General features: G+C 42.9%; 2 protein-coding genes across 5 annotated transcripts in view; one reads left to right on the top strand and one right to left on the bottom strand.

Annotated features, from left to right (window-relative positions):
* Positions 1-2,447, top strand: part of TMEM243 (transmembrane protein 243) — a 29,135-nt gene extending 26,688 nt beyond the window's left edge. For both annotated transcript variants that reach the window (XM_084617883.1, XM_084617884.1), the window contains exons 4-5: positions 322-426; positions 2,061-2,447. In XM_084617883.1, coding sequence (XP_084474009.1) covers positions 322-426; positions 2,061-2,183 — 228 coding nt within the window. In that variant the 3' untranslated portion in view covers positions 2,184-2,447. The remainder of the gene's footprint in view (positions 1-321; positions 427-2,060) is intronic.
* Positions 2,448-2,553: 106 nt separating this feature from the next.
* Positions 2,554-25,813, bottom strand: part of DMTF1 (cyclin D binding myb like transcription factor 1) — a 56,097-nt gene continuing 32,837 nt past the window's right edge. For 2 of the 3 annotated variants that reach the window (XM_084617880.1, XM_084617881.1), the window contains exons 12-17: positions 22,933-23,148; positions 13,635-13,720; positions 10,927-11,085; positions 8,846-9,229; positions 4,729-4,876; positions 2,554-3,859 (exon numbers count right to left, since the gene is read on the bottom strand). In XM_084617880.1, the coding sequence (XP_084474006.1) occupies positions 3,750-3,859; positions 4,729-4,876; positions 8,846-9,229; positions 10,927-11,085; positions 13,635-13,720; positions 22,933-23,148 (1,103 nt within the window). In that variant the 3' untranslated portion in view covers positions 2,554-3,749. The remainder of the gene's footprint in view (positions 3,860-4,728; positions 4,877-8,845; positions 9,230-10,926; positions 11,086-13,634; positions 13,721-22,932; positions 23,149-25,813) is intronic. The other variant, XM_084617882.1, reaches the window with a different exon arrangement.

Here is a 25,813-nt window from a genome sequence, read left to right as displayed (position 1 = left end):
TCCTTCTACATGGACATGAGGATTGTATTGGGCCACTGGAAGGGAACTATTGTACAATTACTAAGGATTGTGCCTATGTGGTTAGAGGTACTTAATGTTTAATTTTTAAACAACTATGTCCCTAGTCCTTTCCATGCTCTCATACCGCCACCTCCCTCATGCCTCTTGCCAGTGTGGGTGGGTGAGACACACCCAAAGTGGAATCCTAAACTGTTTCCTTGGTCACTTCATAACTCTGCTTCCCGAGTGGGTGTGGATGTGTGGGTGTTTTTTTTTTTGACACTATGAAAAAATTTAATCTCTCTGTATTTCTCTGTACAGGTCACTCTGATCAGTGCTTTTATCTTTCCTCAACTACCTCCAAAACCAGTGAATATATTTTTTGCTTTCTGCATCTCCTTGTGTAGTGTTTCTGCTGGCATACTTGTAAGTATTCCTACTTTTATTGTGAAATATACACAGAATTGTATTTTATGTAATAATCCTTTGTTTTCCATAATACAGTAGTGAACTAGCTACACTAACCCTCTAAGTAGGGCAGCTGTAAGATTATAGTACATGTGTGCACTTGAAATCTGGTGAGGCACTGGATATTGGTCAAAGGTAAATATCTTATGTTCAGACTTTATTCTGCTCGTGCAGAGGGATAGACTTTCTATCAAATATCTTCTGTTCTAATTTCTGTGATCCTATTGTCCACTCCTGAGCATCCAGGCCACAACATCCCAATATTTAACACATTCACAATAGGCTTGTCTATGCACCTGCTACACAGAGTGTACAGGTCACATCCTACAACAAAAGACCGTGCTATGGTTAGGGATTTACTTAAATCACGGAGAAATCACACATTTTTCACAGGTTGGTCACAGTATAAGTAGATTTCATGGATGTGTTACACATCTCGAAATTTTGTTATTTATGCCATGACTTACATTAAAGAGTGTGATTTCTCCATAGCGTTTGTCAAACTGGGGGCCCTGACCCAAAGGCAGTCATGGGATTGCTAGCAGCAGCTCCTGCTCTCTGCTCTGCCTTCAGAGCTGGGCAGCCAGAGATCATATTTCATGGACCATGACACTATTTTCACGTCTGTGAATTTTGTAGACCCCCTAGCTATGGTGTGTCTTCATACACAACAGGCAAGACTTAACTTCTGTACTGGTGAGAGCTGCCACAGGAAAGCGAGGCAAACAGAGTTAAAGTTGGCATCTCAAGTATCTAAAAATTTTGGCATTCATTACTGGGATTTTTCTCTTTTAAATTTGACTCTTTTAAATTTGTTTAACTGTGAATTTCCTAGCTTTCAAACAACCATTGAAATAACAACTCCACTTTAAATGTTAATGGCTTATTGACACTTCTGTATCTATGGGCTTGTCTACACTTAAAATGCTACAACTGCACTGCTGTAGTGCTTAAGTATAGACACTACCCATGCTGACAGGAGAATCCCTTTTGTCAGCATAGGGAATTCCACCTCCTTGAGAGGCGGCGGGGTAGGTAGGCAGACAGAAGAATTCTGCTGTCAACCTATTGCTGCCTTCGCAAGGACTTCGGGCTGTTTAACTATGGTGGTTGGGGTGTGAGAAATCCACATGCCTGAGCCATGTAGTTAAACTGACCTAATTTTCTAGTGTGGACCAGGCCTTACAGTTTGCAAAGCAAGCTCACCCATCTCGTCGCTTGCATAATTAACATTTCTCAAAATTAAACTGTCTTAAGTCTATAGGAACGGTAAGTAAGCAGACTGTGATACTGGCAGGCAATACATGAGTGGTTAGTATCTCCCTGCAGTGTGCAAGTGCATTCCACAAGAATGCTGAGAGAGAAAGGTGGTTGGTTTTTCTTAGTGCTTAGTTTTCCATGAGGTTTCCCTATATTAACTGCTCTCTCCTCCTTAGTCTGATTTAAAGGGGGTGATGTTAAATAAAACCCTAGCAGTTCTTAGTTTCACCCAGTTACTTACTGTTGCTCTGAACTATAGACGGTTTGTTTGTTTATCTTACATATAAATGCCTGACTTTATTTCTAATGCAAAATCACTCTCTCCTTTCTAGATCTACTGGTATCGACAAGGAGACTTGGAACCTAAGTTTAGGAATCTAATTTACTATATCTTATTTTCTATTGTCATGTTATGTATATGTGCCAACCTGTACTTCCATGAAGTGGGTAAATGATTGCGAGACTGTTCTTAGCTCCACCCTAGAAACAAAGGGGATAATCAACTGGACAGGGATGAAGAAATGGGTTGTTCAGGGATAATCAGTACATGATTTTCATGTAAATGTATATCTAAAGTCCCTCGTGTTGGGAAGAATTATTGCCATAGGACATGACACTTTGCTTTTATTTAAGAGCTAACTTTGCACTTAATGCACATTCCAACTATACTGATGTTTCAGAAGGGCACAAGCTTTTTCATTTTGGAAAAAACAGCATTTTTTTAATTATTGTACAAATAACTGCAGCATCGCAAAGATCTGTAACAGAATAAATAAATGGCATCTTACAGTTACAGAAGACAAATACTTTATTTTCGTTTAAACTGACTATACAATTATTTCTGTTCCCTAGGCAACCTTTTGTTGAAACTACAACTTAATTTCACATTAACAAAACCACAGACTGAAAGACCAACTGATTATGAAGAGCTAATTACAGAAATAAATAAAATAATTTATAGAGTTATTTTCCCTCACACGCACACTTAGAAGGCTGCTCAGTCTGCTAGGAGCCTGAAGGTCGAAAGAATTGCTTTCCACTGCTTTAGGGACATAGGCCCATACTATTACTGAGCTGCTTCTTCAAGACCTTGCAAAGGGTGCTACCACCTCCTTGCCATCGCCCAGATATTAATGTGCTGCATGCAACTCACCTTCAGAGAGAGGCTGGAAGTGTAATATAGCTAGGCAGTCTTTCTACGGCATCTGAAGGTTAGAGGCTTTTTTGTTCTCTAGGTTTTAGAGGGATGCTGGTGGACCTCTGTAGCTTTCCCTTTCTCATCAATTTCCCTTTTATTGAACTTGCTGTAGTGATTATTTTTTTACTTTAAAAAACCCCCAAAAGTTCAAATCTTTCACTTCTGCTCTTTCTGCAACTCCATCCATTGCCAGCAATAGACTCTTCAGGAACAGCAAAAGACAACCCTGTAAGCATCTGTAACTAGGGTCCTATGTGCTGGAAATACTGGTACGTCAAATGAGATTGGGAAAACAGACCCCTTCTGCAATGCTGCTCCTGCCCTTGCCCTCACCCTCTCAAGTCACTGAGATATCCTCAGCTAAATTTCAGGAGGAAAAAGTAACAAGTCTTAACTCTGTATTTTAGAAGAGCCAGTAAGTGCAGAAATCCTCATCCACTCTCCATGAAATGTGTGCAAACTAATTCTTGTTGCTGCATTAACAAGCTAAGGGCTACAGTCCTTGGTTTCCGTCCAGTTTTCAAGGTGCATAAAGTCCAACACACGGGCAACAGCCAGGTCAAAATGATTGACGGATCCTAGCAGTGTGCAACTGAGACTCTTAATAACCCCTGGCTGAACTGGGGCTTCAGTTAGCTACTGTACCCCTTTACAAATGAGGTACATAGTCTTATGAGCAGTAAAAGTGCACTGTAGCCATTTCAACTTGAGAATGTTTTAAACATGTGAACTGACTACTTTCTTTGGAAGGTGGTACAGGGCTGCAACTGTAATTTCATGATGCAAACAGGTTCATTTAGAAAGCAGACATGATTACTGCTTCTTAGTGACAACTCACTAAGTCTTCAACATCCTTTGAATCTTCAGAATCGGGACTGTCCAAACATGAGCCAATAATGTGTGATCCCTCTCCATGGTGTTGCAATATAGGATCTGCAATGAGCCATAACATGTTAAAGACAAACTTATTGTATTGCTAAAAAAAACTTACCTCAAAAGCACATAGGTAGTACTTTGAAACAGTTTAAATAAAACTATTAAAATATAGCTACTCTACTCTAGTTTTTCCAAAATAATTTCCTCTAAAAAGCAGAATTGCATGCTGAACAAAAACCAATCTCTAACTCAAACCTCACACTGAGTGGTTTCCACAAGGGCTACCACCCATCACCATTCTTCCAGCTACAGTATAAGCAGTCTAAAACTAATTAGCTGTCATTTAACATTGGTGCAGTGGAGGAAAACTGATGAATGCATGACTTCCTTGTTTTTAAAAAAGCTTCCAACTCCTTTCATCTAAAGAGGCTTATTTCTAAAGTTTCAAACCAGTAATGATTTGGAAGGTAAGTTATATGAACATTCCATAGATAAAGGCTATAATGCACAGAATGATTAGAGGAGCTCAATTACCATATGGAACTAAAGCAGCTGTTCTCAAACAATGGCTTGGGACCCCGTTTTAATGGGGTTGCCAGGGCTGGCTTAGACTTGCTGAAGCCCAACCTGCACCACCCAGGGACGAAATCGAAGCCCAAGGGATTCACCCCTTGGCGGCAGGTCAAAGGCTTTGGCTTCAGCCCTGGGAGGTGAGGCTCAGGTTACAGGCCCCCTGCCTGGGGCTGAAGCCCTTGGGATTCGGCCCCTCTGCCTGGAGTGGCAGGCTCAGGCTTCCGTCCCACCTCCTGGGGTCATGTAGTAATGTTTGTTGTCAGAAGGGGGTTGCGGTGCAATGATGTTTAAGAACCCCTGAACCAAAGAATCTTGTTTCAGGCCAATTGCACTAAGCAACTGTCTCGTATTACCTGTTAATGTTGTCAGAGGTAAGACTGATTCATTGTCTATATCATCCGATGTCTGGATAAAACCATGGGGTGAAGGAACAATAAGGACAGTTTCATCGTCTATTGCAGTCTGATCAACTTGTTCTTCTATGGCTGGAGAACCTAGGTCCTGCATGATGAGAGATTGAAGGATAAGATCCGAGAGGTTTATCCATAATGGGATACAGAAACATTTGCTTCTAGAAACTGAGTTATGTGCTGGCTGTGGCTGAGATCTTTTTCACAGCGAGCAGTAGTTAGAAGGAGCGGAAAATGACAGACATATTCAAAAGCACTGTTTTAAGTGAACCACAATGGCTATAAACTGAATTTCTCACTATGTTGGCTACTCTTCTCTAGATGTGCTAAGACATACATTGAAGAGCCCTCTTATCTACATGGGGACCAAAACTTGTTAAGTATTGTAAATATATAATGTAACAGTTATAACACAATCCAATGGCTGGAACTTGAAGCTAGACAAATTCATACTAGAAATCAAGTGCAAACTTAACAGCGAGGGTAACTTAACCATTGAAAAAACTTACCAAGGGTTGGGATGGATCCCTGGAAACTTTTAAATCAAGACTTTTTTGGGGTAAATGATTCTCTAGTTCAACTTTATTTAAGTAAGTCTTATGGCCTGTGTTTACACAAGAGGTCAGACTAAATCACAATTGTCCTTTCTGGCCTTGTAATCACGAATTATTTATACAACTATAATTGCTTTCTGTGAATTTAATAAGGAAGTTAGAAAAAAAATTAACACCTTACCAACACTTCTCCTTGAGTCATAACTACAACTGCTGCTTTCACTGTCAAGTTTTAACTACTCTAAGCACAGCTAAGTAAGAGTGATCTTGACTGCTGTCAGCTAAAGGCTGATTGCAGAACAGCAGGGGTGACTGGAATTGGCAGAATGAAAATAGCCGGATTGTTCAGATTCACAGCTGGCATGGAGACTGCTGGAGCTGGCTAGAGGCCCTTGTTTAGAGGGATAGCTAGGATGGTCCAGACAGTTTTACTAAAACCTGTTCCTCTCGGCAGTTTTGTTAGTACCACCTTTGTGGCTGGCCACCCAGCTGGTTACCCCTTATCAACTGCTGTCAAGCAGTGTATGAAGGAACGCATGTATGTGATGCATGTATCATAACTGGGTCCTCCCTCACTAAATTAGACCAGATCCTAGCTTGCACTACTTAGTGCAAAGTATGATGTCCCTAATTTAGTGAGGAAGCAGCCTGCAGAAAGCACAGCATAGCATACCTTCCAACATTGAGGAGTGGTTACTAGGCCCACACTGAAAAGCTGGCCCTCAAGGTACAGGGGATAGAGGGAAAGGCAACTGGGCACTTTTCCAGCTATAATTATCAAACCCCTGCAATGTGAGTCCATACCTCCCATGCACTGACACAACTGTAATGGCAGCAGGCGGGGAGAAATGTCTTATTCAGAAAGTGAAGTTTACACAGGCCTTTTTAGAATCACTCCTACTCCTGAGTACTCCTCTTGGCTAAAATATTCCCCTCTATCTCCACTAGTGAAACTGCACAGACCCCAAACTTCCATTTAGCTAGGAGGATAAACAAATGAGAATTACCAAGTCGATTTGCTTTTTCTTCCTAGAATAATTAAACAAACAATCTAACATCTTTTCATACCTTTACCCATAACTAATGTCTTGAAAGTTTAGATTTTGAATTGCTAGCATTTTTGTCTTTATAGGCTGAACATGGTAACTTAACTTATTTTGATTTGTGTGTGACAAATCCAAGGATTCAACTGCTGAAATAGAGCTCTCAACCTGCCTAAACTGTAGAGCTTATTATTGCATCCATTTCAGCTAACGGGAAAAAAAAAAGAATGCAAATTGATGAAAGTCTGTAGCCTTGGACTGTGTGCAGGATGTACTGATCCTGCTCCTCAGAACAGCAGAGAGAAGGTTCAATGTACATATCTGTTCACCGTTGCAGAAACAAAACCTAAGAGTCTGAATTATAGTGGGATTCCTGGCTGAGTGAGAAAAAAAAATTGTAGCATCTGTTATATTAGCCCTTTTGGAGAACAGTTTGTTGAAGGGGAAGTGCAACTTAACCTAACAAACTCTAACAAGCCCAATAAAATGCAAGTTGATCTTATTTCTTGTTACTTAATCCCTATCAATTGTTCCAATTCAAGAACATGCAAGATGTATGGGCTTGGTATAAAAGGTAGTATCTAGCCCAGAGGTGGGCAAACTTTTTGGCCTGAGGGCCACATCTGGGTATGGAAATTGTATGGTGGGCCATGAATGCTCAAAAAATTGGGGTTGGAGTGCAGGAGGGGATGAGGACTCTGGCTGGGAGTGTGGGCTCTGGGGTGGGGCCAGAAATGAGGAGTTTTGGGGGGGGGCCCTCTGGCTGGAGGTGCGGGCTCTGGGGATGAGGGATTTGGGGTGTAGGAGGGTACTCCAGGCTGGGACCAAGGGTTCGGAGGGTAGGAGGGGGATCAGGGTTGGGGCAGATTGTTGGGGCAAAGGGGGGGAGAGGGCTCTGGCTCAGAGTGCGGGCTCTGGGTTGGGGCCAGAAATGAGGAATTCAGCGCGTGGGAGGGGGCTCCGGGCTGGGGAAGGGAATTGGGGGCATGAGAGGGTGTCAGGGGTGCAGGCTCTGGGCAGCACTTACCTCAAGCAGCTCCTGGAAGCAGCGGCATGTCCCCTCTCGGGCTCCTATGTGGAGGTGCGGCCAGGCAGCTCGGTGCGCTGCCCCGTCCACAAATGCTGCCCCTGCAGTTCCCATTAGCTGCAGTTTCCAGCCAATGGGAGCTGCGGGGGTGGTGCACAGAGCCCCCTGGCTGCCCCTAAACGCAGGAGCCGGAGCGGGGACATGCTACTGCTTCCAGGAGCCTCGGCAGACACACGCAGAGCAGCCTCCGAACCCACTCCCTGGCTGGAGCACGGGAGCAGGGCAAGCCCCAGATCCAGATCCCGCTCCCCAGCGGGAGCTCAAGGGCCGAATTAAACCAGCTGGACAGCCGGAAGTGGCCTGCGGGCTGTAGTTTGCCCACCCCTGATCAAGCCTATACAATGGCTCCAGTGTTATACTTATTTAGATAAACACGTGGCTGCATCTGAGATGTTGAGCTGTGTAAGATTGTAATTTGTTTCACAACTGAATCTTTACTGAAGTGTTTGAGCATTTAATAATCGGACTATTCCGCTTAACCAATCAAATCCTGCAAAAAAGTCATGAAAGGTCTGCTGCAGCTAAGGGGACACTAGCAAGATTAGTAGAGTAAAAAGTTGACTGAGAAATACTGTACTTCACCTCTCCCTTGCTCACACAATATATTTGTAAAGAAAAGACAGTGACTTGGTAGACAAATAGCTGGCTTGTTTATCGCCTAAAACCATAAACCATCAGTTCACTGCTTTGATCCATACTAGCTGGGTCACACTATGTTATGTTACCTACCTGCATTAAAGCAAAATCCTCAAGATGAGGACTTGGGGAGTCCAGATTCCTAGCCCACTTGTGAGTTTTCTGTGCCACTGAATCTGAACCCAAACCCTAGCCTTGATCTAACTACCACCACTTCCCAACATGTAAGGGTTTACGAAGTTCTGAGACAGAAAAAGCCTCTTCACAAAATGCTCATGGAGCTAAAACACTAGAAGACTGAATTAAAAAGCAGCACTATTGACACACTCATAAGGACACCTTAATTTTCTCATCAGGCCTTTATCTTGAACCTTCACTTTCTCTCTCCCTGAAGGCTTGTTTTCACTACTAGGGAGATCCACGCTGCTGCAATCGATGCAGCAAGTGTCGATTTAGCAGGTCTGGTGAAGACCCGCTAAATCGGCGGCAGAGCATTCTCTGGTCGACTTTGGTACTCTAGCTCTCCAAGAAGAGTACGGTAAGTCGACCAGAGAGCATCTCCCGTTGACGCAGCGCAGTGAAGACACGGGGTAAGTTGACCTAAGGTATGTCAAGTCCAGTTAAGTTATTCACATAGCTGGAGTAGTCTAACTTAGGTCAACTTACCTGGGTAGTGTAGACAAGGCCTTAGAGGCAGTAGTTTCACATATTCTGATAGTTTCCATCATACACTTCCTTACCTCAGTGACATAAGTGTCAGTTAAATTGGAGTGGGAATCCTCTTCATGTTTGAGGTCTGTATCTGAAATTTCCTCTTCAGTTCTTACCATCACCCCATCTATCAGTTCGGTGCTATTTCTGCCACTGAATTTGGAGGAGTCATCGTCAATATAGGCAGACTGCTCTTCATTGCTCAGCTTGGACTGATGGATGTCATGTGGAAAAGTATCTGTTTCCAAGGTACTTGGAGGATCTGACAGGTCAGCTGACTGAATGTGTGAATCGACAGTAAGTTCTGCCTGGGTTACGGAGGAGATGTCTTCAGTAGCAACAGTGCGAATTATGACACTCGGTGTGTGGCACTGCACTGTGACATTATCACTTGCATTCAGCAAATGTTCTGGCTGTAAGAAGTATTAACAGAGGATACAAAATAAATAGTATTTAGCACTTTGTGGGTTTTTCACCTATCTTTAGTCCAACACAAGTTATTGCGGTCAATACATGGGTAACTGGGTGAAATTTAATGGTCTGTGACATATAGGAGATAAGACTAGATGCTCTGATGGTCCCTTCTGGCCTTCAACTCTATGAATCTGCAACCTGATTAAAACTGTTATATCTAGTTTATGGAGGAGTAAAAAAAGAGGGGCATAGCAAGGTAAAGTGAATCAATGGCAGAATTGCAGCTAGAACCCAGGGGAGTTCTGAATCTCCATCCTGTGATCTCACTATTAGACAACATTTCTTCCTTGCTGTTTGTAACAAAGAAGGAGTACCCCATCTGGATTATTGTGTCCCATTTTGGGCCCCACACTACAAGGAGGATGTGGAAAAATTGGAAAGAGTCCAGCGGAGGGCAACAAAAATTATTAGGGGGCTGGAGCACATGACTTATGAGGAGAGGCTGAGGGAACTGGGATTGTTTAGTCTGCAGAAGGGAAGAATTAGGTGGGGATTTGATAGATGCTCTCAACTACCTGAAAGGGGGTTCCAAAGAGGCTGGATCTAGACTGTTCTCAGATGTATGAAGCAGATGACAGAACAAGGAGTAATGGTATCAAGTTGCAGTGGGGGCGGTCTAGGTTGGATATTAGGAAAAACTTTTTCACTAGGAGAGTGGTGAAGCACTGGAATGGGTTACCTAGGGAGGTGGGGGAATCTCCTTCCTTTGTGGTTTTTAAGGTCAGGCTTGACAAAGCCCTGGCTGGGATGATTTAGTTGGGGACTGGTCCTGCTTTGAGAGGGGGTTGGACTAGATGACCTCCTGAGGTCCCTTCCAACCGCGATATTCTATGATTCTATAATTCTGAGGATAGTGATAAGCTTAAGTATTATTTAACTCGAGACAGAAAAGTCATCAGCGGTGATCAAACCGGATACCTTCAGTTCCAAAAGCACAAGCTCATACTACTTGAGCTAAGTGGTTACAGTTAAAATAATAGTCCTAGATTCAGGAGATCAGAGTTCTATTTCTATAACTGCAACAAATTTCCTATGTGACTTCCAATATCTGTCAGCTGTCACCCTCTGCTAACCAGTCACAATACTTCCCTACCTTACAAAGGTTGTGGGAGGACAAAATAATTCATAGATGTGAAGATTTCAGTGATAAGATCTTAGAAAATCCTATAAATAAAAAGTTGTAGGTAACAGATTTAAATTTTGTTGAGGTCAACCACTAGAGGGAGACATCACGTTCAAACCAGTTTAATCTTCAACCAAACAACTAATCTCCAATAAGGACTATGCCCATGCCAAATTTTAAACTTCAGCAAGTTTTCTGCAGCCTGTGGTTTGAAGAGTTGGGTTTTTTTAAAAATGGGAAATTCTCACTCTTCAATAATTTTAAAATGGCCAAAAGAATTTTACTCTACCTGTGACTAGACAGAGAGTGAGCATGGAAAATTTCAGCTCCAAAGGGAATATTATGGAAAGTTATAAGCATGTCAGAAAGGTGTATGCACTGGGAACTATTTTGTAACCTTAGCATACGGAGATAACTAGGGGCCTGCTGTAACCACAGCAGCTGATAGGCAATAATTATTAGCCCACCCTTTTCCCAAGATGTTTCGGCATTCTAACTCTTCAAAATACATACGGATAAGGCATGGACTATGATCTGCTCTGGGGAGGCAGGAGCGGCAGCAGCTGTCAGGGTCACTGTCGGACTGGTAGTCAGTGTTAAAGGAAGACCTTGGTTTGAGCTTGTCTGTAGTAAGTAAGTGCCCGGAGTTCCAGTAGGCTGGAGATGGAAGGACTAAGAAAGGGAAAAAACAGTCAATACAAAAATTCCCCACTTCCTGAACCATGTTTAAAGCTCTTAGCGCACTCACTTATAGGGAGTTTAGCTAGCTAGAAACAGTACTGAAATAACTCCTTCCCTGTGTTACTTACCACAATTTAATTGGAGTAACTGTAAAAACCTCATTTTTCTTCAATAAACTAAATTAGTGAAGAACTAATTATCTGAGATCCTCGCAACTGTCTCTCTGCCCTAAGGACTTTCTCCTACAGGGTAGTGCAGGGTTCTGTTTAGTCCCTTCTCCTGTTCAGCTATGGATAGAAAAGTTAACAAGGGGACATGGTTAAACTGGAGTGAAAATCCTGAACTGCGTTGGTGCAGAATCTTTTCACACATCTTATAGTGAAATTTCACTCTGGTAAAAGCAAGTTCTGCTATCCTAAATCCACTTGGAATACAGCAATTTCCACCCACTGATAGGTTAATTCTTGTCTGCCCCTCTGCTGGGACATGATCCAACTCCCATTGAAGTCAATGGAAAGACCCAATGTGAGCTGGATTGGGCCCTGGCTGACCAGATGAAAACGGCGGGGGGGAGGAGAGGGGAGAGGGGAGATAAAAGATGCCAGTTTCCCATGAGGGGAAAGATAAGGAGAGATTCTTGACTTCCTGGTCTTGCTCCCAGAGAGGAGTGACAAGGAGACAGGCCACTCTTGCTACAGCTGTTCAGTGAGGATATGGCCTCCCAGAGCTCCCATTTGCCACAGCCAGGAGTAATAGAGAGAGACCGTGCCCTACCAATAATGGGATGAATGGTACAGGCATAGGGAGATCTTTTGCCAGCAAGGGTCTCTTGTGTTATAAACTCCACTTATAAGAAAGATTTTTATTAAAATAAAAATATTAAACATACACTGCTATAAGATGTGGCACCTTAGAGACTAACAAATTTGTTTGGGCATAAGCTTTCGTGGGCTAGAACCCACTTCATCAGATGTATGAAGTAAAAGATACAGGAGCAGGTACAAATACATGAAAGGATGTGGGTTGCTTTACCAAGTGTTAGGTCAGTCTAACGAGATACATCAATTAACAGCAGAATACCAAGGGAGGAGAAATAACTTTTGAAGTGGTAAGAGAGTGGCCCATTACAGACAGCTGACAAGAAGGTGTGAATAACAGTAGGGAGAAATTAGTATTGGGGACATTAAGTTTTTGTAATGACCCACCACTCCCAGTCTTTATTCAGGCCTAATCTGATGGTGTCTAGTTTGAAAATTAATTCCAGTTCCGCAGCTTCACGTTGGAGTCTGTTTTTGAAGTTTTTTTGTTGAAGAATTGCCACTTTGAGGTCTGTTATTGAGTGACCAGAGAGACTGAAGTGTTCTCCTGCTGGTTTTTGAATGTTATGATTCCTGATGTCAGATTTGGTCCATTTATTCTTATGCGTAGACACTGTCCGGTTTGGCCAATGTACATGGCAGAGGGGCATTGCTGGCACATATCACATTGGTAGATGTACAGGTGAACGAGCCTCTGATAGTGTGGCTGATGTGATTAGGCCCTATAATGGCATATATAGCAATATATATATATAGCATATGTATATCATAGCCAGTCCTCGCTTACATACAGCCCCCCAACCTAAAGAAAATACTCACCAGCAACTACACACCACACAACAAAAACACCAACCCCGGGACCAAACCCTGCTACAAACCCCAGTGCCAACTCTGTCCACATATCTATTCAAGGGACACCATCACAGGGCCTAACCACACCAGCCACACCATCCGGGGCTTGTTCACCTACACATCTACCAATGTGATATATGCCATCAATGCCCCTCTGCCATGCATCCAATGAAGTGGGCTGTAGTCCACGAAAGCTTATGCTCAAATAAATTTGTTAGTCTCTAAGGTGCCACAAGTACTCCTGTTCTTTTTGCGGGTACAGACTAACACTGCTGCTACTCTGAAACCTACAAAAACTTAATTTCCCCAATACTAATTTCTCCCTACTGTTATTCACACCTTCTTGTCAACTGTCTGTAATGGGCCACTCTCTTACCACTTCAAAAGTTTTTTCTCCTGCCTTGATATCCTGCTGTTAATTGATTTATCTCATTAGACTGACGTAACACTTGGTAAAGCAACCCACATCCCTTCATGTATTTATATATGCTCCTGTATCTTTTACTTCATACATCCGATGAAGTGGGTTCTAGCCCACGAAAGCTTAGGCCCAAATAAATTTGTTAGTCTCTAAGGTGCCACAAGTACTCCTTTACTTTTTGCTGATACAGACTAACATGGCTGTCACTGAAACCTGCTATAAGATGGTTTCACAAGAGTTAATATTTCATATTGAACCTTCACAGCTCTAACTAATTACAACTAGGTACACATTTTGCTCTGGATTTTGTAACAGAAGTTTACTTTAGAATCACCATTAAATTCTCCCTTCTCCCTTCCCCATTTTGGAAATCAACTACAAAAATGTAACAATTTAACCGTATTTAATGAATAAGTGTGATATTGCAAGGCAAGTTCTGTGTTACTTACTGGGAGAATCTCAAAGGTCTGTAGTGTTCCACTATTTAGTGTTATTGTCTCAGAGTCGACAGCAGCAGCAGGAGAATCAGTTGAGGCTATGGGAGTAGGAAAAAAATCAAAAAGCCACATGTAAACCAAAATGTGTCAGCACAGAAGGGTGTCAAGCAGGGTATTGCTACTCCCAGTGCTGAGAGAAAGAAAACTGACTGTAGTACTAATGGCAAGGTTCTCTAGTTTGTATCTAGAATACAATACTCTTTAAAGAAACCATCTTACATGAGATGGAAATAGAGGGAAGAAAGTATGATTAACTGCATACGGATCAAAAAACAAAATGACGTTAAAGGGATCTCATGATTTATGTTTGTAATGACATTTTAAAGACATAATATTCTGGAATAAGTATCCATAAGACCACTCTATAGGTCAGATCCTCAGCTGGTGTAAATCAGTGACAAGTCAATACAGTTATGTTCTGTGTTGATCCACACCAGCTGAAAACTGGCCCTATATTTGCATTCCTCTCTGTCCTCCTATAATGTGTACGTGCACCAATGGATGAAGGGCAAGATGCACTCAAGTATATTTAATCACATTGTATGTAATGGCTGCAACCTACTGAAGGTACAAATGCTAATACCATAGGAGCTTGACTGTTTCACTGGGTTACTGCAAGCAGTTTGAACAGGAAGGAGGCTATTAAATAGCAGCTACTAAAGTTAGACATTATAAAATCAGCAGGTCCAGATAATTTGCTTCCCACAAGTTTTAAAAGAGCTGGTTGAGGAGCAATCTAGACTGTTAATTTTGATTTTCCATATATTGTGGAAAACTGGGGAAGTTTCTGAGGGCTAGATAAAAGCTAATATCATGCCAACATTTAAAAAGGGTAATCAGGATGATTCAAGTAATTGTAGGTAGGGCTCCGTGTCTGTCTCAGAAGTCACGGATTCTGTGACTTTCCGCAACCTCCGTGACTTCTGTGGAGGCCAGTGTGGCTGACCCCAAGGCAACCCACGCAGCTGGCTCTGACACCAACTGCCCAGGTAGCCCCGGGGACAGCCACACTGTCTGCTCCTGGAGAGGCTTTGCAGTCAGCCACTTGGGCAGCCCTGCAGCCAGCCACACCGATGGCCCCAGGGACCGCCTGAGCAGTGGCCGGTGCGGCTGGCCCTCAGCAACTGACCCCAGGTGGCTGGAGCAGCCGCTGTTGGCAGCCCCCATAGCAGTCCCTGGGCAGCTGGAGCAGCTGCTGCTCGGCGGCAACTGGTGCCACTAGCCCCACACCAGCAGTGGCCACCTCCCCAGCAGTGGCTCCCTGGGGCACCCCTCACAGCAGTGTCCCTCCCCGCCCCAGATTTTCTCAGGGGTATTTATAGTATAAGTAATGGACAGGTCATGGGCAGTGAATTTTTGTTTATTGCCCTTGACGTGTCCATGACCTTTACTAAAAATACCTGTGACTAAATGGTAGCCTTAATTATAGGCCTGTTAGCCTGGCATTGGGCAGAATGATGGATTTCCTGGTAAAACACTCGATTAATAAAGAATGAACACAGAATCATATAGTTAATGCCAAGCAACACTGGTTTATGGAAAATAGATCTTGTCACAAACTTCAGATTTTTAATGAGATTACAAGTTTGGTTGATAAAGATGAATAGTGTTGATGTAATACACTTAGGCCATGTCCACAATGCTGCTGGGAGTGAGCCAGGCCCAAATAGACAGACTTGTGTTGGTGAGGCTCGAACCAGGGTGCTAAAAATAAGTGTGGAGACTGGGGCATTGGCGGAGGCACAGACTAGCGACTTGAATTCAGACCCAGTGGGACAGGTGGGTCTGAGCTCAGATGGCTAGCCTGAGCCTCTGCCAGTGCCCCTACATCCACACTGCTATTTTTAGTGCACTAACGCTAACCCACTAGCCCAAGTCTGTCTACCTAAACGGAGAGCCTCATTCCCAGCTGCAGTGTAAGTGTACCTTAGACCTCTGTACGGCATGCAATTGGTACCGCGTGACACTTTGAACTGATAGGTCTTCAAATGTAATTGTAAATGGAATCATCACTGAATAGGCGTGTTTCTAGTGGGATCCTGCAGGGATCAGTTTTTGTCTCCACTCTAACACTTTTATCAGTGACCTGGAAGAAAACATAAAATCGTTACTGATAAAGTGTGTAGGCGACACAAGGATTGGAGAAGTGGTAAATAATGCAGAGGGCAAGTCACTGACACAGTGTAATCTGGATTGCTTGGTAAGCTGGGGAACAAGGAAACAATGTGTGTTTCAGTTTGGCCAAATGTAAGGTCAAACATCTAGGAATAAAAAATATAGGCCATACTTACAGGATGGGACACTCTACCCCACAATGAGTCTGACAAAGACTTAGGGGTTCATGATGACCACGAGCTCCCATTGTGATGCTGTGGCCAAAAGGGCTAATGGAGTTTATGTTATCTCTGCATTTGGCACTCGTGCAAACATTACTCGAATATTGTGTCCAGTTCTAATTTCCACACTTCAAGAAAGGTGTTGAAAAATTGTAGAGGGTTCAGAGGACAGCTTTGAGATGATTAAAAGGTTTGGAAACCATGCCTAGCAGCAGGAGGCTCACGGAGCTCAATCTACGTAGCTTAAAGTGAAATTTAAGGGGTGATTTGATCACAGTCTAGAACTACCTCCATGGGCAACAGAAATTTGTTAAGTTGTTTTCAATCTAGCAGAAAAAGGTATAACAAGATCCAAAGGCTGGAAGTTGAAACTGGACAAAAATTTGCCTTATTTCTAATCTGAATTTAACAGGGAGGATAATTAAGCAATGGAAAGATTTACCAAGGGTTATGGTAGATTCTCCGTCACCGGAAATTTTAAAATCAAGATTGGACATTTTTCTAAACTATATTTTGTAGTTTAACCACAGCTATTGGACTTGAAGCAGTAATTAATTCAGGGAATCGCTATGGCCTTAAAATCTATGAATGTCTGATCTGGGGAGAGAGAGAAGCAAGAGTCATGGTTTATGCCAAGTTGTGTTTCCAGAATTATGGACACTTTCTGCTGTCCAGTGGTTTGGGATTAGTATTCCCCCGAGTATTAGTGCACAGAATCTGAACTCATGCCTGCACTCTCTGGAGCAGGTAAATAAAAGTGACATTTTAAACCTTCCGTTTCGAGGCACTGTATCAGCAGGGAAGCACAGCAGCACACATTTTTCAGCATTTTTGTTTGAATTGTGTGACAGTTCTGCCAAAAGAAATATGCTCACTTTAAAGGAGACCTGCAAAAAGAAACAAAAGGGTGTGCCCTCTTCTTCTGGCTTCTTTATGATGCACAAACAACGCCCCTGCACCTTGCCAGTGTTTGTTTTTTATAGTGGAAATGCAGGTCTTATCTGCTTTGGAAAACTCTGACTGGAGAACTGGTGGGAAAAACATTAGAAGTACCCAGGAAGCAAATGTGATTCTACTTGTATAGCTTATTTATTCCCCTTCCTGTATGGGAATAAGCTATGCTGTATACACACTTTTGTACCAGTATCACTGTATTCATACAGGGAGCTTGTGCCACTTTAACGAAGTAGAGTTAAAGCAATATAACCTGTATGTGTAGACAAGCCCTGAGTGAACGTCTGAGAGAAGGGAATCTTAAACCTTCTCATCAACACCTCCCCTGCAATTAATGTCTTGGCTCCAAATCCACCTCTCTGAGACCTGCAGCAAGTCCTCCTCCAGAACCAGGAAAACCAGACTTGACATTCCTGCTATTTCCAGATAGAATTTTTTTTTTTTCAAGTGAGGTACACAGTTTTTTTAATACAACAAAAGCAGCAAAGGAGGACACAACTCCTTTTTGGTTTTTCATTTGTAGGTCATCCTTAAATTGTTTCTATTGCTGCCTGGTTTCTCTAGCTGAAAGCTCGCAGCCTTGTTGTCCCTTAGGATATGTTTCCATCTAACTTTTATGAATGTGATTCTTTTCCCCTTTTCTTTGTCTTATGCTGTTTCATCTGCTGCAGATGGAACTACTAAGAACTCTTAGCCCTGGTCTACACTTGGGGGGGAGTTGATGTAAGGTACGCAACTTCAGCTACAAGAATAGCATAGCTGAAGTCAACGTACCTAGATTGACTTACCATGGTGTCTTCACACCGGTGAGTCGACTGCCACCGCTCCCCCATCGACTCTGCTTGCGCCTCTCGCGGTGCTGGAGTTCCAGAGTCGACGGGAGAGCGCTCAGGAATCGATTTATCGCGTCTAGACTAGACACGATAAATTGACCCCCGATATATCAATTGTCACCCGCTGATTCGGCGGGTAGTGTAGACCTACCCATAGCTGCCTCTGAAAAGGACATTCAAAACACTAAAATGCCCAGTAATTCTTTTGAATGATCTTCCCAATGAACAGCTAATGTAAAGAATAAGGAAAAAAGGGCACAGTAAACAATATTTAACTCTTTGCCCCAGTGGTGGCAAAGTGAAACAAGAGGTAGAAAATATTAATTTACAGTTTATGAGTTTAAGTGAAAACAAAAGATAGTAAATTTCCAGAAATTCGAAAGAACGATTAAAAACTTACATTGCAGTAGAGCCCAGAAGCTGCAAACCCTATGTGCTAGGTACCATACAAACACATATGAAGTAGGGATGAAGTAGTGTTTAATAAAAGTAACTGTTTAAACTATTAAAATTGTATCAGTTAAACATTTAACTGTTAACGAGTTCAAAACATAGGCATGGGAAATAGGAGTGTGAGGGGTGCTATAGCACCCCCATATTTTACATGGGGCTCTGGCTGCCGCCCTGCACCAAGGGCTCCACTGCCAGCCCCATGTCCCGGGGGCCCCAACTGCTGACCCCGAGCCCAGCCCCCTTACACCGTCCAGGTCCCCTGCTCCCGGAGACATGGCTTTGCTCCTGGCCCCAGCTTTTTGGGGGGGGTGGGGTGGACAGGGGTAAGGGGACTAGCTTTCAGCACCCCCACTATTAAAAATGTTCCAGCGTCACTGGTTCACAATGAATCTACCACACATATATATGATCTTTGTCAAGTGCCTTTAGTAACAACATAAACAGCCAATCTTGTGTGTAAAACCCACTTTTTTGTTTAACCTTTTACATAATATCCCTAGCGTCCAAACCCACAAAATCTCTGATTAGAATTTCACCTCTACTACTGATTTTTGTTAAGAAAAATTAACATGTTCATATACTCTGGTGTCAGTCTTGTGTGCAGCCGATTAACAGCAAGGCCAGCGTTGGAAAACACATGTTCTGCAGGCACAGACATTCCTGGAATGCACAGGTAATTTTCTGCCAGTTTTCCAAGCCTTGGAAAATGCTGTGCATTGACTTTCCATCCCTCCAGTGGACTGCATTCCAATGAAGGACAAAGTTCCCTGAATTAATTTTACAGTTCATTTTCTACTGCATTCTCCTTTTTGGTATAATCACCACCTAAAAGCATCACTATAGCACTCTTCTGAGTTTCACGCATTTTTTATGGCACTGGCTCACCCGGTTCAGCACTTCTTGGTTCAGCCCTAGCACTCAGAGGTTCTTCTATTTCTAACATCGATGCAAGTTGCAGAAGCTTTGCTTTTTGGACAACAGGCGAAAGAAACCGCATGTGTTTATGATGTAGCTCTAACAAGGAGGCAATAAGTGGAGGTTTGGCAGGATTGGTAGGTTTCATGTGATGCTCCAGAGAACAATGAACAGCCGCCTTGAAATCAGCGACTTTTTCCTTTTGGATAGCAGCTTTGCTTCTGAGGTGAGTTTGGAGAAGATTGTTGCAAATTGAATAAATATTTGAAATTGACACTGACTGTTCTGCAGACATGGCAGTTGTAGCGCATTTTAAAGCCGAAAGTACTGGTAAAATATTCTCTATTAATTGCCAATGCTCGTCTTGTAGCTGAAGCATTTGGGCATTAGATTGTTTTGTTACAGAGCTATCTGAAAGCGCAGCTGTTATTAGCCCAACTTTGCTCATCGAGTCTTTCGAACATGTCATCTACTGAATTCCAGCAAGTTTTACATGACTGGATCAGATGGTGTCGCTTACCCTGAAGCTGTGTTTGTTTTCTTTCAAGTGCTTTTCCAGCCACAGTGCTGTGGTGGAAGTGTGCAACTAGTCTACTTGCAGCTGCAACAGCATGATCCACACTACTGGAAGAAAACCCATCATTTATGGCTAGTTGCAAAGTATGGGCAAAACAATTGACAGATTCCCATGTAACATACCTTGGTGTGCGAGCACAATGTTGCTTGCATTATTGGATGATTTAGTTGGGGATTGCTCCTGCTTTGAGCAGGGGGTTGGACTAGATGACCTGCTGAGGTCCCTTCCAACCCTGATATTCTAAGATTCTATGATTGTGTACGCACACCAAGACACGGCATGCCAGACCCCATCTTTCCACTGTAGTGTTTAATTTTTCAGCAAGGTTTTCCGCTATGTGTCGTTCTGCTATACTTTCGGTTTGTAGAAGGCGGATCGAAGCTCCCAATTTTCAATATAATGGCAAGTGACAGTCATATAGCTTTCTGTAGTTAATGCTGTCCGGCAGTCAATGGTGAAAGCTACTTTACTGGCATTTTCCAATTTTTCCCAGACAGACTTCACACAGTCTTCATAGCACTTCTCTAGTTGCAAGGTTACAGTCTGTCTCACAGGCACATGGTATTCAGGTTCTACAAAACTCATCAATGCACGAAAACCTGTACCCTCAATGACACTTACAGGCAGCATATCTGTAGTGATCATGGTGCACAAAAACTCCGTTATTTTTCATCATGTTGTGTGTTGCATTTTCTTGAACTATCAGAAACAAACGCTGTCAGCGTTGCTTGATTTTTGTCTTCTTTTTCACATGAAACAGAGGGATGTTTCAGCTTCATATGGTTCAGCATTGCTTTGGTGCTGTTTACACACCTCAGCTCTATATTACACAGCTTACATTTAGTGGTGCCTTCGGTTGTTTTTGTGAAATGATTCCAGGCATTACTCCTTTTCGATTGCTCCATCTTCACTATGGAACCACAGTTACCAAAAATCACTATAACCTACATGATGTTGTTTGAAGGTTTAATGCTACCGAAGTGTGATGTTGGTCAGTGGCACTGGAACATTTTTAATAGAAGGGGTGCTGAAAGCTAACTCCCTTACCCCTGTCCAACCCTTCCACCCCCGCAAGCTGGGGCCAGGAGCGCGGCCGTGTCTCCAGGAGAGGGGGACTTGGACAGGGGGTAAAGGGGCTGAGGCTGGGTGCAGGGCCAGCAGCCTGGACCCTGGGCCAGCAGCAGAGCCCCATGTAAAACGTAGGGGAGCTGCAGCACCTCTGCACTCCTAGTTCCTGTGCCTATGAAGTCAGTTTCATAGCAATGGTCCCGACTCCTAACAATGCAGAACCTAGTTCCACATATACTATGAAAGGGTACTGCTGCGGCATTTTCAATGTGCACATTAGGCATTTAAATGTTAACTGAATACATTACTGTTAAGACTGATGCTTATTGGTTAACATTGTACATCCCTAATATGAAGACAGTCCCTACTCTGAATTATTTACAATCTCAGAATCTAAGTGGTATTTCAGTGATGGAGGGGCAAAGGAATACAAGCACATTCATACAAGTTGTATATATATTTTCATTTTAAAAAATTATAGATGCAATATTGACTATCCTCATTTGTCCTTCAAATTGGTATTGAATCTGCACTGTAGTAACCATTTGGCTCTGCTGCATACCATGGCACAGTTGTCATACTAGTGCAAATCCAAAATGCAGATGTACACAACGTGGGTCTTACTCCTGCAGTCAGTGTAACCCTGCTTTGTGTTAGCCTGGCACATCCACAGTAAGAGTAAACATATTGAAGTATGTTAATTTCCTTAATACAGACAGGGTCAGAGTCTTTCATTACCCTATGGTGAATGCGACTGAAAATTGAAGCAAAATCCTGTACTATCTGTGTGTGCAATGTACAGACTCCTCCTCTCTGAACTGGTTGCGCATATCCTTTAACATATCCAGTGCTGGTTGTTTTCTAGCATTTCAGACACCGTCTCAGATGTGTGCGAGGGAGGTCATGTACAGTAACATTATACTCAATGATTTCTGAACAAGAGTAGAAGGGGCTAAGGGCATGATAATTATTGTGTATTGTTGTCATAATAAACAACACACATAGTATTTTCCATCATAGGAACCTGTATAGACCCTGTGAGAAAGGTATTATTAGATTGTAAGCTTGGATGTGTGTGCGTGTACAGCATGTAACACAATGGGGCCCTGACTGGGACCTCTGGGTGCTACTGCAATACAGATACACACAATAATAATCATCATCTACAAATGATTTGTGCAGGGTCACATATCAAAATTGAGGTACAGCTGGAAATTGAACACAGGTTTCCCAACTCTCAGTCCTGTTCTATAACCACAAGATCCGAGTGGCACTCAGACCTAAATGCTGTAAGATACTTGCATTTCTTCATCATCTTTAGCGCCCTACTAAATTTATGGTCCATTTTGGTCAATTTCATGGTCATAGGATTTTAAACATAGTAAATTTCATGATTTCAGCTATTTAAATCTGAAGTTTCACGGTGTCGTAACTGTGGGGATCCTGACCCAAAAAGTTGTGAAGGGATCCCAAAGTTACTGTGGGGGGGTTGCGGTACTGCTACCCGGACTTCTGCACAGCTGCTGGCAGTGGTGCTGCCTTCAGAGCTGGGAGGCTGGAGAGCAGTGGCTGCTGGCCAGGAGCCCAGTTCTGAAGGCAGAGCCACCACCAGAAGCAGCGCAGAAGTAAGGATGGCAGGGTGTGGTATTGCCACTCTTACTTCTGTGATGCTTCCTGCAGAGCTGGGCCCTCAGTCAGCAGCCGCCACTCTGTGGCCACCCAGCTCTGAAGGCAGCAGCACAGAAGTAAGGGTGGCAGGGTACGGTGTTACCACCGTTACTTCTGTGCTGCTGCTGGCGGGGCGCTGCCTTCAGAACTGGGTGCTCTGAAGGCAGCGCAGAAGTAAGGGTGGCAATACTGCAACCCCCCTAAAATAACCTTGTGACCCCCCCTCCCCCGCAACTCCCTTTGGGGTCAGGACCCCCAATTTGAGAAACGCTGGTCTCCCCCGTGAAGTCTGCATAATATAGGGTAAAAGCACACAAAAGACCAGATTTCACAGTCTGTGATGTGTTTTTCATGGCCATGAATTTGGTAGGACCCTAATCATCTTAAAACAAGAAACCTTTAGGTTTTATTGTAGGACATAACAAGTATGAGTTTCAACTACTTACAGACATGAGTAATCTGGACTGGAATCTGCAAAGCTGCCATAGGACTCGGAGAGTTGCCTGCATTCTCCTCCAAGTGAGCCACTCGAATCTGTACATGCTGAACCCCTGAATTGGAATGAGTGTTTGATAACCCACTTCCAGATTTGTTTTCCGAAAGCTGGTGCCCTGGGTTGTTTTTTTGGTTCTCATGCAGCTGTTTAAGACCTTTTATTAGCACTAAGGGAGAAAAAGAACATTCATTCTCAGACATGCTGAAGAGGGGCATTTGGAATCAACACTGTGCATCAGATTTCTGAGAAAGATCTAAACTGAGGGTCTCACCCGTTGGACTCTTCGTAACTTCAAGAGCCCCTGAGGTTTGAGAGAGCATGTGCTGCAGGTGGGGAAAGTAATCAAAGCCATCCAAGTAGAGCATCACTGATTTTCCGCCCCAAAGGGAGCACTCTCTGGAATACGGAAAAGAGTAAGTGCTCCCCTGTTGAGGTATACGTTAAGCATCCAGAGCACAGAACAGGACCACAAACTCTTAACCAGATGGCTTCTCTTACTGCTGCCTTTGAAAACTAGTTACTAGCCCCATCCCATGATGTTTTCAGTGGCTGTGGGTGAGGCATGTGTCCATACGAAATAGGGATCTTCCTGAGCACTTACAGAATAAACATATTTCAAGAACAGTTCAGGCTCATGCTTCTTTGATCTGCCTAGCTAAAGCCAGAGCTACTGTTCACTGACTTGCAACAAAGACCATGTGGCAATTCTCTCAAATGATTAAAGGCTAGAGAGGAACTGGGAGGGAGACACTAAGCAGGGAGTTCCAGCATATAATAAAGGCTGGAAATGCTGCAAGGCCAGGACACCATGAATCCTGTGAGAGACTATGCAGCCTTCCATATGAAGCCCAGCTTTGCTTTTTTCAGTTGAGTCCCGGGAAAGATGATGCTTTTTCAAGGAGACATCACAGCCAGCATGGACCCTGGAAGAATGCGATGTATATCTGCTTTGCAGACTTGTCATCTGAAGATGAGAACCTTATCAGAACTGTTTGCACAAACAATTTGAGTGCAATTGCTGGTACTTCTTATGGGAGAAAGAACCCAAAGGATAGACAGAGGCCAGCATCAGACAGATCAATCAGCAGAACAGACAAGAAAGTGGTCTAGATTAACCATGAGTTTGTTAGTGTCTGGTAATTCCTATCTGTCTGTGTTCTCCACCTTTTGTTCTCCTTGTGTCTCATTCATCTCTTTAAGAACAGGAGGACTAGTGGCACCTTAGAGACTAACCAATTTATTTGAGCGTAAGCTTTCGTGAGCTACAGCTACGATGCAACCGATGAAGTGAGCTGTAGCTCACGAAAGCTCATGCTCTAATAATTTGGTTAGTCTCTAAGGTGCCACTAGTCCTCCTGTTCTTTTTGCGAATACAGACTAACACGGCTGCTACTCTGAAACCATTCATCTCTTTCTCTGCCTTTTGCTTTCCTTTCCATCTGACTTTCTCCCTGTTCTTCTTTCACTCTCTCTCTGTTTCTCTGTCTGTTCCTCTCTATCTAAGTATTTGTTTAAATCCAAACTCCAATCTAAATTCTCTCTCTCTTTGCTCTCTTTCTATCCTTCTAACAACAATCCTTCTGAACTAGAGGGTGTTTTATGCTGGCATGCGTTAAAAGACCAGCCTCCATTCCAGCTCTGCCTTGGGAAGTGGACTACTGTGACAAAGAGGCCCATTGGTGATTCACTACTCTGTGTCAGCAACTCCTATCAGACCCAACAAACTTGCTTCCTCTAACACTGCTGTCATAGAATTTATCTATAAAAATGTTGTCAGAGGTATCAAATGAAAGCTGGTGACACACTGGTCATTATTATTATTGTGAAATGTATGTGTTCAAACTATAGAGGAATTAGGGGTAGTTACTGATATTATGCTTTAACCAAACAAAGGGAGAATCTGGTTTCTTCCAGACTGGAAGGAAGGTAGCTAACTTCCTGTCTCTAACGTAAATTAAGTATTGTGGAACCAACACAAAAGAAGCTCCATTTGCTATTAAGACAACAGGAAAAAGAGGTGGGGGGGATGTAAATTCAACATGACAGCACGCAGGAGAACAAGCAACAGGGAGTACGCTTCAAAAGGACACACTTCAAAGGTTTACTGGCTTATACAAGGAAAGAAAAAGCACCCCTTTATCATCTATTTACTGAGGAAACCCCTTTGATGGTGTAGGGGTATTCTTGAAAATCTGGATCCTGGTTATGACAGAAAATCAGCAAGTGCTTCAGAAAAGCTCAAGTGACTGACTGTTTTAGACAAGGACTGTAGCCTAAATTTTAGTCTCCAGAAAGTGTGTTTTACTTTTGTTTTATTTGTAACCATTTTTGCTTCCATTATTCTTTCTCAGTACTCACTTGAATCTGTGAATCTGTATTCTTTGTTAATAAACTTATATTTGTTTTCACCACAAACAGGTTACAGTGCTGTGTTGTTATAAAGGACGAAAATATAAATTATTTGTATGCTAAAATTTGTGTATTAAAATTTTAAAAATATAATTAGGAAGGTAAAAAAAAAGAAATTGAAGAACAGCTAGCCAAAGACTCAAAAAGTAATAGCAAATTTTTTGTTTAAGTACATCAGAAGCAGGAAGCCTGCTAAACAACCAGTGGGGCCACTGGACGATCAAGATGATAAAGGAGCACTCAAGGACGATAAGGCCATTGCGGAGAAACTAAATGAATTCTTTGCATGGGTCTTCATGGTTGAGGATGTGAGATTCCCAAATTTGCGCCATTCTTTTTAGGTGACAAATCTGAGGAATTATCCCAGATTGAGGTTTCATTAGAGGTGGTTTTGGAACAAATTGACGAACTAAACAGTAATA

Source organism: Lepidochelys olivacea (assembly GCF_965140295.1).
Source record: "Lepidochelys olivacea isolate rLepOli2 genome assembly, chromosome: 1".
In the NCBI taxonomy this organism is placed as follows: domain Eukaryota; kingdom Metazoa; phylum Chordata; order Testudines; family Cheloniidae; genus Lepidochelys; species Lepidochelys olivacea.
The sequence above is the reverse complement of the archived record's forward strand: the minus strand, read 5'-3'. Positions and strand labels throughout refer to the sequence as shown.